Raw genomic sequence first — 16,482 nt, 5'->3', positions numbered from 1 at the left:
GTGGTGTGTTAGTCACAGCTGTGAGTTTATGGTACCAAGGAAGTGGCACTTGTGGGGTGTCCCTTGTGTCCCCGACATTAGATGTGGAGGTCTAATGTTCTGATGGATGGTGTTGTTCCCTGATATCGGTCGAGGGCTAAGTTGGAACCCAGTAATAAAATACAAATTGTGTGTTAAGCTACCCTGAGAACCTACTTGACCTCGGGATTTGTACCCGTTTGGTGTATCCGCGGGCCACGGTAATTAAAAAGAAGAACTTAAGGATGTGTGCATCTAATAAGGCATGCATATGGAAAGATAGAACTTAAATGAAAGATAACAGAAGAAATCATGCATTGCACATAATCATGCATTTTTCTGTTATGCATTAGATCATGCATGTTTGAATCATTCTTGATATCATGACATCATTTGGTGGTAGCATATGATTTACTTTGTGAAATCATGCTGAAAGGTTTGATTATTTAGTTATTGATATATGACACTGCTTTACTCTTCTTGACTGGTGAGTATATGCAATTATTGGCAGTTATGGATATTTAAATGTTGCAAATTTTATATCTGTACTTACTCAAATCACTGCATGAAATTTTATCCATGTTCTTTCTGTAACCTGTTTTCTTTAGAAGTAGCTGTGCTCAGAATTTCGGTTCTGACACCCTACTTTGTTGGTTTTTCACAGGATATGGTGAACAGTGAAGTTGGACATGCATCTGGGGATAGATGAGTTATACTTGGGCTTGTCAGCTTCAGTAGAGGATATAGTGGCTCTTTCGTTTGTCTTTCAGTTCTTTTAATTTCTGTAATTGTTACGTTACTTTCAGTTGAAGAAAACCTTGTCTTTGAAATTTTCTTACTCATTAATAAAAGAGTTTTAGTTGGTTGATATGGATGATAATTGCAACTTCGTTTGTGGTGGATGGGCTATCCAATGGAAAGTGGAACTGTGAGGACCCCAGATCTCTGGGAAGGTTTTCGCAACTCTCACAAGAAAAAAAAAGAAAAAAAAAATTCCGCATTTTTAAAGGGTATGGATTGGGGTCGTTATAAGGACAGCGGCAAGGCATCGTGTAACGACCCGAATCCAGACCCTTTAAAAATGCGGAATATTTTTTTTTTCTAAGAGTTGCGGAAACCTTCCCAAAGATCTGGGGTCCTCACAGTTCCACTTTCCATTGGATAACCCAACCACCACAAACGAAGTTGCAATTATCATCCATATCAACCAACTAAAACTCTTTTATTAATGAGTAAGAAAATTTCAAAGACAAGGTTTTCTTCAACTAAAAGTAAAGTAACAATTGCAGAAATTAAAAGAACAAAAAGACAAAAGAAAGAGTCATGATGTCCTCTACTGAAGCTGACAAGTCCAAGTATAACTCATTCATCCCCAGATGCAAGTCCAACTTCACTGTTCACCATTTCCTGTGAAAAACCAACAAAGTAGGGTGTCAGAACCGAAATTCTGAGCACAGCTACTTCTAAAGAAACCAAGTGAGAGAAAGAACATGGATAAGATTTCATGTAGTGATTTGAGTGAGTGCAGATATAAAATTTTGCAACATTCAATTATCTATAACTACCAACAATTGCATGTGCTTACCAGTCAAGAATAGTAAAACAGTGCATATATCAATAACTAAATAATCAAACCTTGAAGCATGATTTCACAAAGTAAATCATATGCTACCACCAAATGATGTCATGATATCAAGAATGATTCAAACATGCATGATCTAATGCATAACAGAAAAATGCATGATTATGTGCAATGCATGATTTCTTCTGTTATCTTTCATTTAAGTTCTATCTTTCCATATGCATGCCTTATTAGATGCACACATCCTTAAGTTCTTCTTTTTAATTACCGTGGCCCGCGGATACACCAAACGGGTACAAACCCCGAGGTCAAGTAGGTTCCCAGGGTAGCTTAACACACAATTTTATTTTATTACTGGGTTCCAACTTAGCCCTCGACCGATATCAGGGAACAACACCATCCATCGGAACATTAGACCTCCAAATCTAATGTCGAGGACACAAGGGACACCCCACGCCTACAAGTGTCACTTCCTTGGTACCATAAACTCACAGCTGTGACTAACACACCACTCCCGAGTAAAGTGGGGAACTCTCCCTAAAACCGTGGCCAGGAGAAGAACCTCAATATCGGGTTCAGGGGCAACAACGTACACGGAGTTTTGTATCCTCACAGTCTACCCAAGACCGGATATCCAAGATTCTCATACTCTAGATAAGATATCCCAGAATGTAAATTACACTGTTCTTATTCATTATATTTTTATTTAATTCCATTATTTAAGTTTGCAACACAATATGCAAAAGTAAAGTGAAAAACCCGCATCCTCCCTTGCGGGGACCCATTCGGGACTCTAGCCCGTATCAACCACTAGAACAGTGTAGTAATGTGCCAAACCATCTTATGTGGTTTAAGTGATGTATTTAAAAACATAAATAAAAGAAAACCAACCCCACGGCTCTCCAGGCCGATGATGGTCCAATTAGGCCATCGGTGCATCACATAATAAAACCAAATTAGTGTTTCATTCATAACACTAGGCCAAAGTGCCAAAAGCATGTGCACTTATGCAATCATAAACCCAAACATATGCATGTCATAATTCATTCATATGCATTTTCAATATGTGTGTGTTACCTACATCACATATGGGTATTAACCAATCCATGGTTTCCTTAAGTGTGTGAGTGTACATGTACCATTTCACATATAAATCAAGCATATATGTTCAAGAAGACTTACTAATAACTGAATCATGCTCACACTCAATCGTACTATAATCATAACAGTCAAGTGAAAGCATAAACCTCCACGGCAAGTGTTTCCATACAATCCAATACACAAGCTTTGAAATAACACATGGACTCTAGACAAAAATATAATGTTCACCTAGAGACATACAAGCAAGATACATTCCATATGTATAATTTCAGTTTCATGTATACATCCTCCCTAAACAGTGTAACATGAGCACTATTATACACAACTGAAAATTTTCAGGTTATGTTGCAATGATCCCACGCTACATCTTACAAACTTTGAGCTTAACCCCACTCAAGAACCAGCATGAGCTACTTTAGAACAACTCAATTTACTTCAATTCATCAAATTGCACATTCTCAAACCAAAACTCAATTCAACATAAACTTTCAGAACACAGACTGATGAAACTCAATCATGTTCATAGAACACAACATGCCTAAACCAAAATTTAACATAAACCAGGATATTCAACTGACCCATAATTAATGATTACTAACAAGTATAAATAGTTAGTCATGCTTCATTTTATTCATTTAATGTCAATAGATCGCCTAACAGAAAAATACTAATGAACCCATGCTCTAATGATAACAATTATGCCCAGTTTACCGAATGTGAATGGGGAACTGTACAAAAGAGTGGAGGTCGGCTATGTGTACCTAATAATGCTGTCCTCCTATTTGGCACATCACAATATGACATTACAAGACAAATTTTTAAATAGATTTCTGAGGCTTGATAACCCCAAATGAAAACAGCAAGAACAAAACAAATCATTCTTCACATGAAACAAGTTACAGATTCCTTTCGGGTATAACTATGCCATGAAGACATTAGTTTAGTAATAATCAAGCACAGGTAAGAAGAATAAAGGAAGCAAGAGTGTGAAAGGACCATATGATTTCCAGCTCAACTCAAGTGAAAACTCCATTATGACAGGTCACGGACTAACTATCAGTCTAGTGAAATTTCAGTACAAGAATACAAGGCAAAATACGCAGGCCAATATACGCAGTTTTAAAACTGAACACACGTTGAGCTGTGTAATGGCATTCCAACATGGGTTCACATAGACCCATTACTTGCTGAAACTACAATCAACTTGAACCCCCACGACTATGGATCTTATACCCTGACTTAAATCCCTTCCCAGAATATGGACCCTATCCAAGAACCTGAATTCGACCCACTTTTGAAAGTTACTGACATACCCGCGTCAATGGGGTCTGATCTGGTGCTTTTGTCTTAGCACCCTCTCAACCACCCTGCTGGCCATGTGGTCGACCACCCCAGTGAAAATCCCCAAATCATCTTAATGTCTAAACTAAAGTGTAAATGAAGCAATTTCTTTTACTCAACTAAACAGTATCAACATGGCTTTTAACACACGAATACTTCAACATTATCACAAGAACTATCTTCTTAGGGCTGAATGACTAACGGCCCTTTTGAACAAAAGTGTAACAGCCTCATCATAACAATAACCAAAATCGATAATGCCATAGCTTCTCTTGAACCGCCCCCCTTTTTTTCCAGAAATCCAACAAAAAAAACAAAAGAAAACATCCCTCATTAGGAAGATCTGAAACCCCCAAATCACAGATTTGGGGATTTAGGTTTAGGGTTGATATAAACCCCAAGTCCTACCCTCAAACCCCCACATGGAATCGAACCCATGTTCGATTCCTCACCCCGATTCCAAGGAGCACCGTACCTTATTGAAGATTTCTCCGCCGATCAACGGCGGCAATCGCGAAAGCAGGGCCACAGCTGACGCTCCTCACTGCTGTCGTGGCCTTCGGTGGTGGCTGGTGACCAAAGCTCCACTCACGGTTGTTGTCGTGGTTGTTGGTGGCCGAAGTTCGCCGGCGACCACCTCTTTTCCGGAGCGCACGAAAACGAGAGGGAGAGGCGAGATAGATGGGGGAAGAGAGAGAGATCGACTGAGTGAAGAGGGAAAAACCCCTCTCCACTCCTCCTTTTATCGGCCCACCGAACCCTTTTCGCAAGTTGCAGGGTTGGTTACGCCCTGCGTAACCTTCTGTTTCAGATTCTTGAAAACAAGAATCGTGCCCTAGGCACGATTCCTATTTTAACGCCCCTCCCCTCTTTTAAAACTGAACTCGGGTCCGGGTCCGAGCCCGTGACCCGCGATACAGGATCCATTTCAACAATGGTTCTGGTTCGCCCCTGCACAGCGGATCCTCAGTTGGATCCGGGTGGATCCAACTATGGGTCCGACCCCTATATACTAAAATTCATTTATTTTTCTTCTTATAATTACTATTAATTATTTATTTAATTAAAAATTACTATTATAAGTATAATTTGACGCCCCTTTGTGGGTTATTTATGGATTCTTTTATGAATCCGATAACGGATCCGAGGCCCAAAGTTAGAAAAACACATGATATTTTCAAATAAATTTGAATAAATAATTATCAAAATTGAGGTCATTACGCATCGCCCCTGCCAGCTGGTTTAAAAAGGAAGGGGAAGGGAAGGAATAGGGGCAGTCCTTGCCCTGCCCAGGAGGAGACAAAAAGGTGGGCTTGGTCTGTCAGGCCGAGCCCCTCCTTGGCTCACAAAAGGAGGACCAAGGCTCGGCCTGTCAGGCCGAGCCCGGCCCCCCGGCTCGCCACAGGGAGAAGAGGAGGAAAAGGGGGAGGGGGGAGTGTGAGGCAGGAGGTTGACGACCTCCTGCTGATGCCTTCTCCTGGAGAACAGAGAGAGGGTTACCTGAGAAGGGTCCGGTGAGGTCGTCGATTGGTCGGGCGATCGTCTGAGATCTTAGCAAAGGGGGCGGCAGTGTTGCTGGAGAACCCAGCTATGAGAGGGAAAAGGGACGGGAGGCAGAGAGGGATTTCTTCGGAAGGTCTCGCAAGAGGCCGTCGGACTGGGGTGGTTGCCGGCTGGGATGCACCACAGAGAGGGAGAGACGATGCAAGGAGGGTAACGAGATAGCAGGGAGAGGGAAAGAGGTAGATGGCGACGGGGAGGTCGCCGGCGCGATCGCCCGCAGCTTTGGTCGTCGATAGCCGCAAGGAAAAAGGAGGAGGAGAGGTGGAGGAGGAGAGAGGTGCCTTCGATGGGAGCCCTCCCTCCCCTCATGCTCTTTTAAAGGGGGGGGGGGGGGCAGGGAGGAGCCCAACAGGGAAACCCCGAAAGGTTTCCTGTTTTGTCGCGTGGAGAGGGATGCGTAGAGGCGGGGGAGTGCGGCGCACGAGGGGGAAAGGAGAGTTAACAAAACTCTCTCCCCGCGACCCTGATAACCCTAGTGGGTTATCAGGTCTGGTCTGGGTCAGATCGGGTCGGGTCCGGCCCAGGTCTTTTTTTTTAGCATGGGTTTTACATTTACTTTTCCATATGCATGTCCTATTAAATGCATACAATTTAAGTGTCTCTTTTCAATTAATTATCATTGCCCGCGGATATACCAAACGGGTACAAGCCTCGAGGTCAAGTTAGGTTCCTAGGGTAACTTAGCACACAAGTTGTCTTTTTATTTACTGGGTTCCAAACTTAGCCCTCGAACGAATCACCTTCGAAACATTAGACCTCCACATCTAATGTTGGGGACACCAGGGACACCCCACGCCCACAGGTGTCACTTCATTGGTATACCAAAACAGCAACTGTGTCTAATACACTACCCCCAGGTCAAGTGGCAGACTCTCCATAAAACCGTGGCCAGAAAAAAGAACCTCAATATCGGGTTCAGGGGTAATAAGTAAAGCACACAGAGTTTTTGCATCCTTGTGGTCCCCCAAAACCGAATCTCTAAAATTCTCATTCTTCCGATGGAAGATCCCAGAATGTATATTACACTATTCTTATTCATTATCTTTTTATTAAAAGTTAATTATTGAGTTTTGCCATTCAGCATGCAAAACAAAGGCAAAATCTCACATCTACCCATGCGAGAACCATCATGGGACTCCCGCCCGTGGAAACACATAGACCAGTGCAATATAGTGAAATAAAATGTACTTTTTGCGATTGCATTTTAAAATGCATAAAGAAGAACAGACCAAAGTTCGAGGCCTACCAAGCCCGTGATGATTCATTTCGATCAGCGGTGCATGCATATACCCACAACCATGAGTGACATATCCCACTGCAATACTTTTTAGTGCTACACAATACACATTCATGTAGGACAATTAAAGATGCACGTAAAACGATACTAAGCATGGGCATGTGCATGAGTTCATCAAGCATGTACGTAACTGTCAATATAATGTTTTTATTTTAATATACATGCACTATGCATGCTTCCTTTAAGTGTGCGTGCTCATGTGAATGTATGTTCCCTTCAAGTGTGCATATTCATGACATGTACATGATCTCAATACAGTTGCATGTGCATATCTATGCATGCTCTCATTCACTTCTGCATATGCTTGACAATGCAAATGCATGTTCATCAAGGGCGTATCTACCTGTCCACACACGGTTTCATTGTGGAATCACATATACATCAATATACAGCATATGCTAAGGAAAATACAATACCCGAATTCAAACACCTGTACACTTGCATGTATGTATATTTTCTTTAGTTTTCTTACGAAACAAGGACTCAGCATCTTACATGTTCACACCCAGCCGACCCCTGCACAAGCCCAGTCCGGGCCTGTGTGTGCTGTCAGGGCTGAACAGCCACAAAACAAGATATTATTTATTTATTTTTTATACTGAGCCGACCCAGTCATCTTTCCAACAAAATGGGGTGGATGAGCGAAAACACAAGCATCTCCTTGATGTAGCCCGCACCCTTATGATTCAATCCAATGTTCCTGCTTCATATTGGGGTGATGCGGTTAGCACTGCCTGCTATTTGATCAACCGCATGCCTTCATCATCCGTAGAAGACCAAATTCCTTTGCAAATCCTGTATCCTAACGTACCTCTCTTCTCTCTTTTGCCCAAGGAATTTGGGTGTGCACAAACTCGGACCTGACCGTGATAAATTAGCAACTCAAGCCACTAAGTGTATGTTTATAGGCTATCCAAAAATCAAAAGGGGTATCGATGTTATGATTCGATTTCTCGTCGAGAGTATGTTAGTACAGATGTATCTTTCTTGGAGTCTCTTCCATATTATTCCAGTATTGGTGCTAGGCTGTAAGTTGATCAAGATGACTCCTTTTCACTTCCCGATCCTCCTTTTCCCTTGGAATCGGTGCCCCCATTACCAAATCCCACTCCACCTTCCTCACGGTTTCACAATCCTCCATTAGTGTATGTGCGTAGAGCTTCACCCCCTCCAGTGCCTCCATCTTCTTCTTCTCCTGAGGTAAGTACTCCTGATAGCAATGACATTTTTGTTGATGATAACAGGCCAATCGCTCTGCGAAAGGGGACACGACAATGTACCTTATATCCTATGTCTTAGTTTGTGTCAGATGCCAGACTTGGTAATCAGATGAAAGCATTTATTTCAGCCATATCTGCTGAAACTATTCTTCTAAACTATCAAACGGTAGTACTTGATAGCCGGTGGAAGCAGGCTATGCAAGATGAAATAGATGCTTTACGGTCTCAACAGACATGGGACCTCGTTGATCCCCCATTGGATATGGACATTGTTGGATGCAAATGGGTATATACCATTAAGTACAACTCAGATGATTCAATTGAACGATACAAGGCCAGGTTACTAGCAAAAGGTTATACTCAGACATATGGTGTTGATTTCTTTGAGACATTTTCCCCAGTAGCACGAATGGGCACCATTCGTCTTGTTCTCTCTATACTCGTTCACCATAGATGGAGTTTGTGTCAGCTAGATGTGAAAAATGCATTCTTATATGGGGATCTGTCTGAGACAGTCTACATGCAACAACTTCCTGCGTTTGAGGTTGAGGGAGAGTGTCAGAAGGTGTGCAAATTAAGAAAGGCGATATATTGTCTAAAGCAAAGTCCTCGCATGGTTTCAAAAGTTGTTTGAGGTGATGTCAAAGTTTGGTTTTAATAGGTCTGCGTCAGACCACACATTATTTATTAAGAAAACTAACTCAGGCATAGTCGTTATGGTGGTATATGTGGATGAAATCATCCTTACAGGAGATAACATGAACGATATTGCTGCTACGAAGGCTCATCTTCAAAAACATTTTGTTACAAAAGACCTTGGTTCCCTTAGATACTTTCTGGGAATAGAAGTGGCCAGGAGCAGTGAGGGCATGGTTTTGTCTCAACGAAAGTATGTTCTTGATTTACTAAAAGAGACAGGAATGTTGGGTGCCAAACCAGCAAATATTCTCATGGATCACAAAGTTCATTTATTGGATGGGGGGTCAAAACCTGTTGATAGCAAGAGCTATCGCTCATTGGTAGGGAAGTTACTATATGTGATAGTGACTAGGCCTGATATTGCTCTGGCAGTAAGCAAGGTTAGCCAATTCATGGACAAACCGACTGAAGTACACTGGAATGCTACAATGATGATACTCAGGCACTTAAAATCTTCTCCCGAAAAAGGGTTATTATTCAAGAAAGGAGGCACTTTGGAGGTAGTTGCTTACTCCGATGCAGATTATGCTAGGTCTGTAGAGGATAGGAAATCTACCACAGGATTTTGTGTATTTATGGGAGGTAACTTAATTTCCTGGAGAAGCAAGAAGCAAACCGTGGCTGCTAGGTCAAGTGCTGAATCAGAATATAGGGCTATGGCCCAAACGGCAGCTGAGTTAATGTGGGTTCGAACTCTGTTGACTGATCTTCAAGTGAAGGTTTCATCTCCTATGGTGATGATGTGTGATAACAAGGCAGCCACATATATAGCCAATAACACGGTGTTTCATGAGGACAAAACATATTAAAGTTGACTGTCACTACATACGAGATATGGTTCAAGCTGGACATATTTCTACCAAGCATGTAATCTCTGAGGATCAAGTTGCAAATATTTTTACAAAGCCTCTTGCCAGGTCCAGTTTCTCAAATGCTGCAGCAAGCCGAGCATGGTTGATATCTATGCTCCAGCTTGAGGGGGAGTGTTAAGATAAGTCGACCACTTTAGAGTTTATTTATTCTGAAGGTTGTTTTGATAATTTATGAATAATGAGGGACCTAAATGTAAAATTTATTCCTTTGGCTAATCTCTACTTAAACTAAATGAGATTAGACCTAATTGAGTTAAGACGTCTTTCCCTCTCTCTTTCTCTCTCTCTCTCTATCTCTCTCTCTCTTGCTTCAAGATTCAATTGTAAATTTTCTTTTGTATTTTTAGTGGCCATTATGACTATCCACTCACCAATTTAATTTTCCTTTTGTATTCTTAATGTTTATTATGAATAGAGTTATTCATTCACATTTTCATGTATCATTTTAACTCTCAGGTTTTTGTCCAAATGTATTATGGTCTTGAAGTCCATTATGAAGTGCTTTGGGATCCGTGCCATGATACCATATACAAATCTACAAGATTAGGGCATCCACCATTAGAGAAAAAGGGAAGAAGACACAATGTGATTCATTTAGCCACAAAAGAGTGAGGGTTACAACATATAAGGAGAAGTCCTCTTTTGGTTACACTAGAGGACAAAAATAGTTGATTAAATCCCTATGGCTAAAATACAAAAGTACCCCTCTAGAATAAACATATTTAGATGATAGAGGGTAGCACAAAATGAAAGTAATACAAGTATTACATTCCTCAACAAGAAGATCCTGCTTATGTGTAGTAATCAGCCGATCCGAGAGCCGGTTCCCATAAAACCAAAAATGTATATCGCATCTGCATGGTGAGATTAAAGAAAAAAGCCAACGAAAACCTAGGTTCATACTCCAGTAAACATATTCTAGTGACTCTATATGTACATTGTGTGTGTCCATTCCCTGGCCCACTTGCAGGGCTACACATACACACACACCCTTACCTGTTCTATGGTCATCCTATGGATGAAAAATTAGCACAAAGACCAAAATAGCTTGGTTTTCAAACATTTTCTGTAACCACATCACAAGAAAATTGTGTAGGGTGTCGTCCAACAAAGGAGGAATCATCTATGTCACACAGGTACTCCAGTTTGACTCCTGTCCTATATCCCCTTACATACAAGTCATAGGGTACCATCAATGCCACTTTCTGGCCAACCGATTGCAAAAAATCAGCCCAAGAAAAGACATGTAAATTAACTTTTTTCTTTAATTTCCAGTCATAGAGCGACCAAAGGTGGCACAGTGGTGCACTATCCTTCTTTTGAGTTTTCAGCCATGCTCAGTAGTGCCTGCCATCAACCGTGCCACAGAGAGAGAGAGAGAGAGAGTGACTTGTTAGTCCCATTCTTTAGATTGGATTGTTTAGAGAAAGTGCTCACATAATTATCTTCCAAATCAAACATCCTTAGCAGTCTCTCAGTAGTCAACAAAAACCATTGCCTAAGCTCATAAAGTAAAATAAAAAAATAAAACTCAGCATAAGTTACTCTTTTAAAAAAGAAAGCTCATTATGAGTTACAAAAATTATGAAGTATCAAAACACAAGTCCTTAGTAACATGAGGAAATACATACCTACTATAGCAAATAAGTTTGATGAGAAAACTATGAGAGGGTCATGTGTAACTCCAAAGACAGCTGGTATTGAATCAACCTAAGCACACAGACATTCCTTTTGAACCATCTCCATTTGCAGGTAGAAAACTGACATTAGAGCTAATGTACAAAAAAATTAGACTGAAATAACTTACTGCAAATGCTATATCGCTCAGCTCAATAACTGCAACAGTGAGGAGTAATGGTGTTGCCTGTCTCAAAACAGATACTTTTTGTAATCAGAAATTAACAACTAAATCTATAGCGAAGAATACTATGCTAGAGAATTTGAAATTCAAGACACAAAGGATAAAATCTGCATTAATCTACCACATATATTGTAAAGTCCGTGAATTTTCTGGATATTTCAGAAAAAAATAAAGGATTATTCTTGGTACTTTTATAAGAAATTTATCGATATTTATTAATCGAGGAACTTTTGAACGTTATCAAGATAAATCAATTCTCAAAACATGCAAAAAACCTTATTATATATGAATATATATATATATAAATAAATGCTTGTGTTTTGATCCGAGATCCAAACGAAACCCAAGATGGATCTCACATAAGAGAATAAGGATTTTGGATCCATTCGGATCCAAACCACACTCAATGCAGTTATATATATATATATATATATATATATATATATATATATATATATATATATATATATAACTGCACTGAGTGTGGGCCCAAATGGACCCAACCCAATCCGAATCCTAAACCCAATCCTTTTTTGGGACTCCACTTTACTCTCTATTGGGAGGGTTCTTTTAAAACAAAACACGAGCCCTCTCTCTCTCTCTCCATTTTCTCCTGCTTGCCGGAATGCCCCTCGCCTGGAGCCACCTCTCCCCTGTAAGCTCTCCCTCTCGCTCTTTTTTGGTTTGGCCGGATGGAGGGGCCGAGCCACCTTCACCTGACCCCCTGTTGTCGCCCTCTCCCTTTCTTCCTCAGTTTTTCTCCCCGAGGACGGCAGTGTTGTTGTCGCCATTGAGTGACTGGCTAATGCTGCCACCACCCCTCTTTTGCTCCTTGTTGGCTCTCTTTTGGCTAGAAGACATGCGCCACCGCGCCCGTCCTCCCTTAGTTGTCAACTAGCCACGATAGCCACTACCTCCGGCGTTGTCTGCTGGCTGCAGGTGTAATATCACGTATTTTCGCACTTAGTCATTTTGAGATTTTTCAAAATTTTGGCAAAGTATAGAAGAAAAATCGGTAAAACCTCGATATAAGCTGGCGTCTTTTGAGTCTGAGCTTGGCCTAGGTCTCATCGACAAGGTCGAGATGAGCCAATCGAAAGGTGATAAAATGTTTTATTTTCAACCTTTAAATTCAAGCGAAATTTGAGTTATATATCGTTGGATGCGTCTCGAAATTCTAAGCGTAACAATATTTTATTTTTCTGAATTTGGGTTATGGTTGACCCAAAAATCGCATTTTTTCAAAAAAGGACCGCCTTGACGAAACGGGTCCATATTTGGATCGGACTAGATCCAATGCATTTGATTCAAATTAATATGGATCTGGACTCTGTCCAAGACCCATATTAATCTGGAATTGATCCAGTCCAGGACCCAATTGGATGTTGGATATGAATTTGGATCTTGGATTCGGATCCAAATCCAAAACCCATGCCCAAAGAAAATCTAGCTTTAAATTCACTTTTATATTTAAATTGAAGTTAATCTAGAGTTAAAAAGACTCCTAGAGGGATAAGGTATCCAATAACAGTTTTTAGGTATTTAATTATTAATAAATAAATAATTAATTAATTCTAAATTTTAATTTTGAAGGTTGTTTAGGACTCCTTGATAGAGTCCTTATATATGCCTAAATAGGCTAAAGAAGGTTTTAGAAAGTCTATTTAAGAAAGAAACTTTGAAAAGTCAACTTAAAGAGAATTTCAAAATTTTTGGAAAGCGAGGATGAAACTCTCTCTCTCTCTCTCTCTCCAGCCCATCTAGAAGGGGCTAGAGAGTGGGGGAAGTAACCCACCTTTGAGGCTATATAATGGTAAAAAAAACCAACGTCAACCTTAGAGAAGAAGAGAAAGAGGAAGAGAAAAGAGAGAGAGAGAGAGAGGGAAAGAGAGAAAAGGAGGGAGAAGAGGAGAAGGAGATCGTTCTTCTCCAATCATCCGATGTTTCCACCATCAATTCCTAGTTTTTTTTTATCTACGGTTAAGGTATGGGTCTTTCTCTTAAATCGAATAAGAAAAAGAGCATGGATTTGTATTCCATGCAAGATTTTAGTAAAAAACCATGAGAAAAGAGTAAATCTGAATATTTACTCTAGATTCATGGTTGAGATTAATGTATTTTATTCTTTTTGAAATTTATTTTGAAATACAAGAAAATACGTATATATATATAGCCACCGATCTAGTGTGCTATTGCTTTAAAACAATTTTGGTATAAGTCTATTAAAACAAAAATCGTGTTTTTAGATGTATATTAAAAATAGTGTGTTAAGATTGCATGTTCAGTTTATTCTTTTAGATCCATAAGAAATCTTGATTTCAAAAAAATCAACATATGTATGTTTCTTGATGGTGGAACCGGTAATGCATATATTGTTGAGTCCGTAGGTGCATACACATGAGTACCTAAATTTTTAATTGCATATACATGCCTAATGAATTTTGAATATGCATATTGGGAGTATGAACCAGTACTTGCATGCTAAACTGAATGGAAACATGCATATGCATACATGTTTGAAGGATGAGATAAATTTTTATATATATTTGTGTACCTGTGCTGGGCCGACTGGCAGCCCAGACGAGTTGGGCTCGGCTGGGCAATACCCAGTCCCTGGGGGTCTGGCAGCACTTGCCAAGTGCTAGCAGACTCTACCTGACCTAGCTGATTGGCTGGGCAGGTGTTATCTTTAACTAAAAAAAAAAATCTATTGGAGTTTCTAGCCAACTCAGTTGGCTGGACTGAACTGAGATAGTTCAGTCCCAGATGGCTGAGCTGTTTCCTGTTCAGCATGACACAGACCCAGCCGACCTGTTTCGGCTGGGCCATGTGCCTGAAAAAAAAAAAAAGAAGACATACATATATAAGTTGTGATGCAGGGCAGGACCCGATTGGGCCCATCGTGCTACTCGATCCACCACACAGGGCAGATGAAAGACCCCGTGACTATGACTCACCTGCAGGGACGGAGCCACGACGCAGGGAGGTACCCCTGCGCACCAACGTCAGGCGTGGTGGAGCTCGCGCGCCCCAGAACCAGCTGCAAAGAAGGACTGAACCGGATCGTGGGTCGGATCCAAATCTGGACCCACGACCCGGTCCAATAAACACTCTTTAAAAGGCCTGTCTAGGGTTGCGTGAAGGATTATTGAAGATTGAAACAACCCAGCCGACTGCTTTTTCTGCAACTTTTCCTATTCTCTATTTGATTATTGTTTTCCCTTTAGATTTCCTTACTGTTTATTGCATATTCCCATTGTTTATTGAACATTTCTGAGTTAATAAAGAAGTTCAGCCACACCGATTCACGGTGGGCCATTAGTTTTCACTCCTCCTTCAACGCAGTTGCATCAAAGTGGTATCAGAGCCGGCGTTCCACCTTCATCAGCGGTATGGCTCTTGAGGCGGGAACCGATCCGGTACAAGGCGAAGCGCGTGAGGAGGCGAGCAGCGAAGACCCAATGCTGTGTGTCATGGAGGTGTTGACGAAAATACAGGAAAATGTGTCGCGTATCAGTCGGGACGTGGCAACCATATCACGGCGACTTGATGGGGTCGAAGGCCGAGTCGCTGCCCTTGAGTCACCGGTGGATCCCTCTGCGACCTCAAGGCAAAGACTGGGGGTTGCGCTAGAGGTCGTAGCAGATGCAGCAGCAGTCCAGCCGACGTCCTGTCAGCCCGACTGTGTTGCTGCCCAGCAACCAGCGTTCCCCCCTCCATTCCCAGGTTCGACAGCAACAGTGTCACGCGCAGTAGGTACCCCCCATCTGAACCAGGAAGATAGGGCAGGGCAACCCCATGTCGTGGGTGCAGTTTTGCCCTAGCCTCGAGCCATGGGGGCTATGCCGCCGGCAGGGCTGGGCCTGCAGGAACCCAGCGTCACGCCGAGTCCTGCCGCAGGTTTGGGTCCGAGTGCACCCCAGACCAGGGCTCGGTTTCCTGTGGGTCTGCCGCAGGTCGGGTTGCGTCCGCAAGAACCCAGCAGCACGCAGGACCCCGCTGCAAGCCCCAGCGCAGCGGCCCGACCCGGGAAAGAACTGTTTCTCCCTCCTGGTCCCGCGCGCAGAGGCATTGCGATGACCAACCAGCGGGTGGAACCTGGCAGACCCGTGTGGATGGGCCCGAACCCGAGAGGGTCCGGGCCGGAACAGTTTTCAGCAGGACCCAGGCCTGGGTCTCGGGGACCATCCTTTGGGTCCCTGGGAGCGGGTCCGGGATCCGAAACCCCTTACCCAGCCAATCCAATTGGGTTTGGTGCGCGGTTCATCCCGACTCAAACCCAACCCATTAATTTCGAACCCCAAAATGAATCCAGTACCGACCCAGACCCATATCGGACCCGGACGGAGCTCCAGTTTGGATTTGAGCCGGGTCAGAACCAGACCCATAATCTCTTGGATCGAGGATCGAGTTCAGACCAAGCCTATTATCCCCAAAACTCGAACCTCGATCCTTCCCATCCATATCTGGGTCCGACGAATAGTGTAGGAGTGGGCCCGATTCACATCCCATCGGGCGAGTCAACCCATCCATATACCCACCAAGCCCCATATCCATACCCATACCCATACCCAAAACCCAACCCAATATCCGGCCCAACACCATACTCCTAACCCACAACCATATTATACTCATTCTACCCGTCCGGAACCAGAACCTCAACCGAACCTTCCCCCGAACCTGGGACTTCCCGTCATTCCAGTACCACAATACCGACCGCAGATGGTGCCCGCCCACGGGCAAACCCGACCGAGGCAATGTCAGCAGGAACCGGCTCGCCCCGACCGCCGACCCCCCATCGGGAGAGTTCGACAACACCAGCATCCCGGCGAACAATACCGCCACATGGGCAATGAAGCAGCTTGGGACGACGACATTTTCTGGAACGAGCATCCTGCAGGAATGGTGGAGCCGCGACAACAGAGACC

The 16,482-nt window shown here is 42.5% G+C and overlaps 1 protein-coding gene across 3 annotated transcripts in view; it reads right to left on the bottom strand.

Annotated features, from left to right (window-relative positions):
- Window positions 1-16,482, bottom strand: part of PDE149 (integral membrane TerC family protein) — a 167,732-nt gene that overhangs the window by 69,258 nt on the left and 81,992 nt on the right. For all 3 annotated transcript variants that reach the window (XM_090002731.1, XM_090002732.1, XM_090002733.1), the window contains exons 10-11: window positions 11,501-11,557; window positions 11,325-11,403 (exon numbers count right to left, since the gene is read on the bottom strand). In XM_090002731.1, coding sequence (XP_089858857.1) covers window positions 11,325-11,403; window positions 11,501-11,557 — 136 coding nt within the window. The remainder of the gene's footprint in view (window positions 1-11,324; window positions 11,404-11,500; window positions 11,558-16,482) is intronic.

This window comes from Nuphar pumila, chromosome 4 (genome assembly GCF_984573655.1).
Source record: "Nuphar pumila chromosome 4, dmNupPumi1.hap1.1, whole genome shotgun sequence".
Classification (NCBI taxonomy): Eukaryota; Viridiplantae; Streptophyta; class Magnoliopsida; order Nymphaeales; family Nymphaeaceae; genus Nuphar; species Nuphar pumila.
The sequence above is the reverse complement of the archived record's forward strand: the minus strand, read 5'-3'. Positions and strand labels throughout refer to the sequence as shown.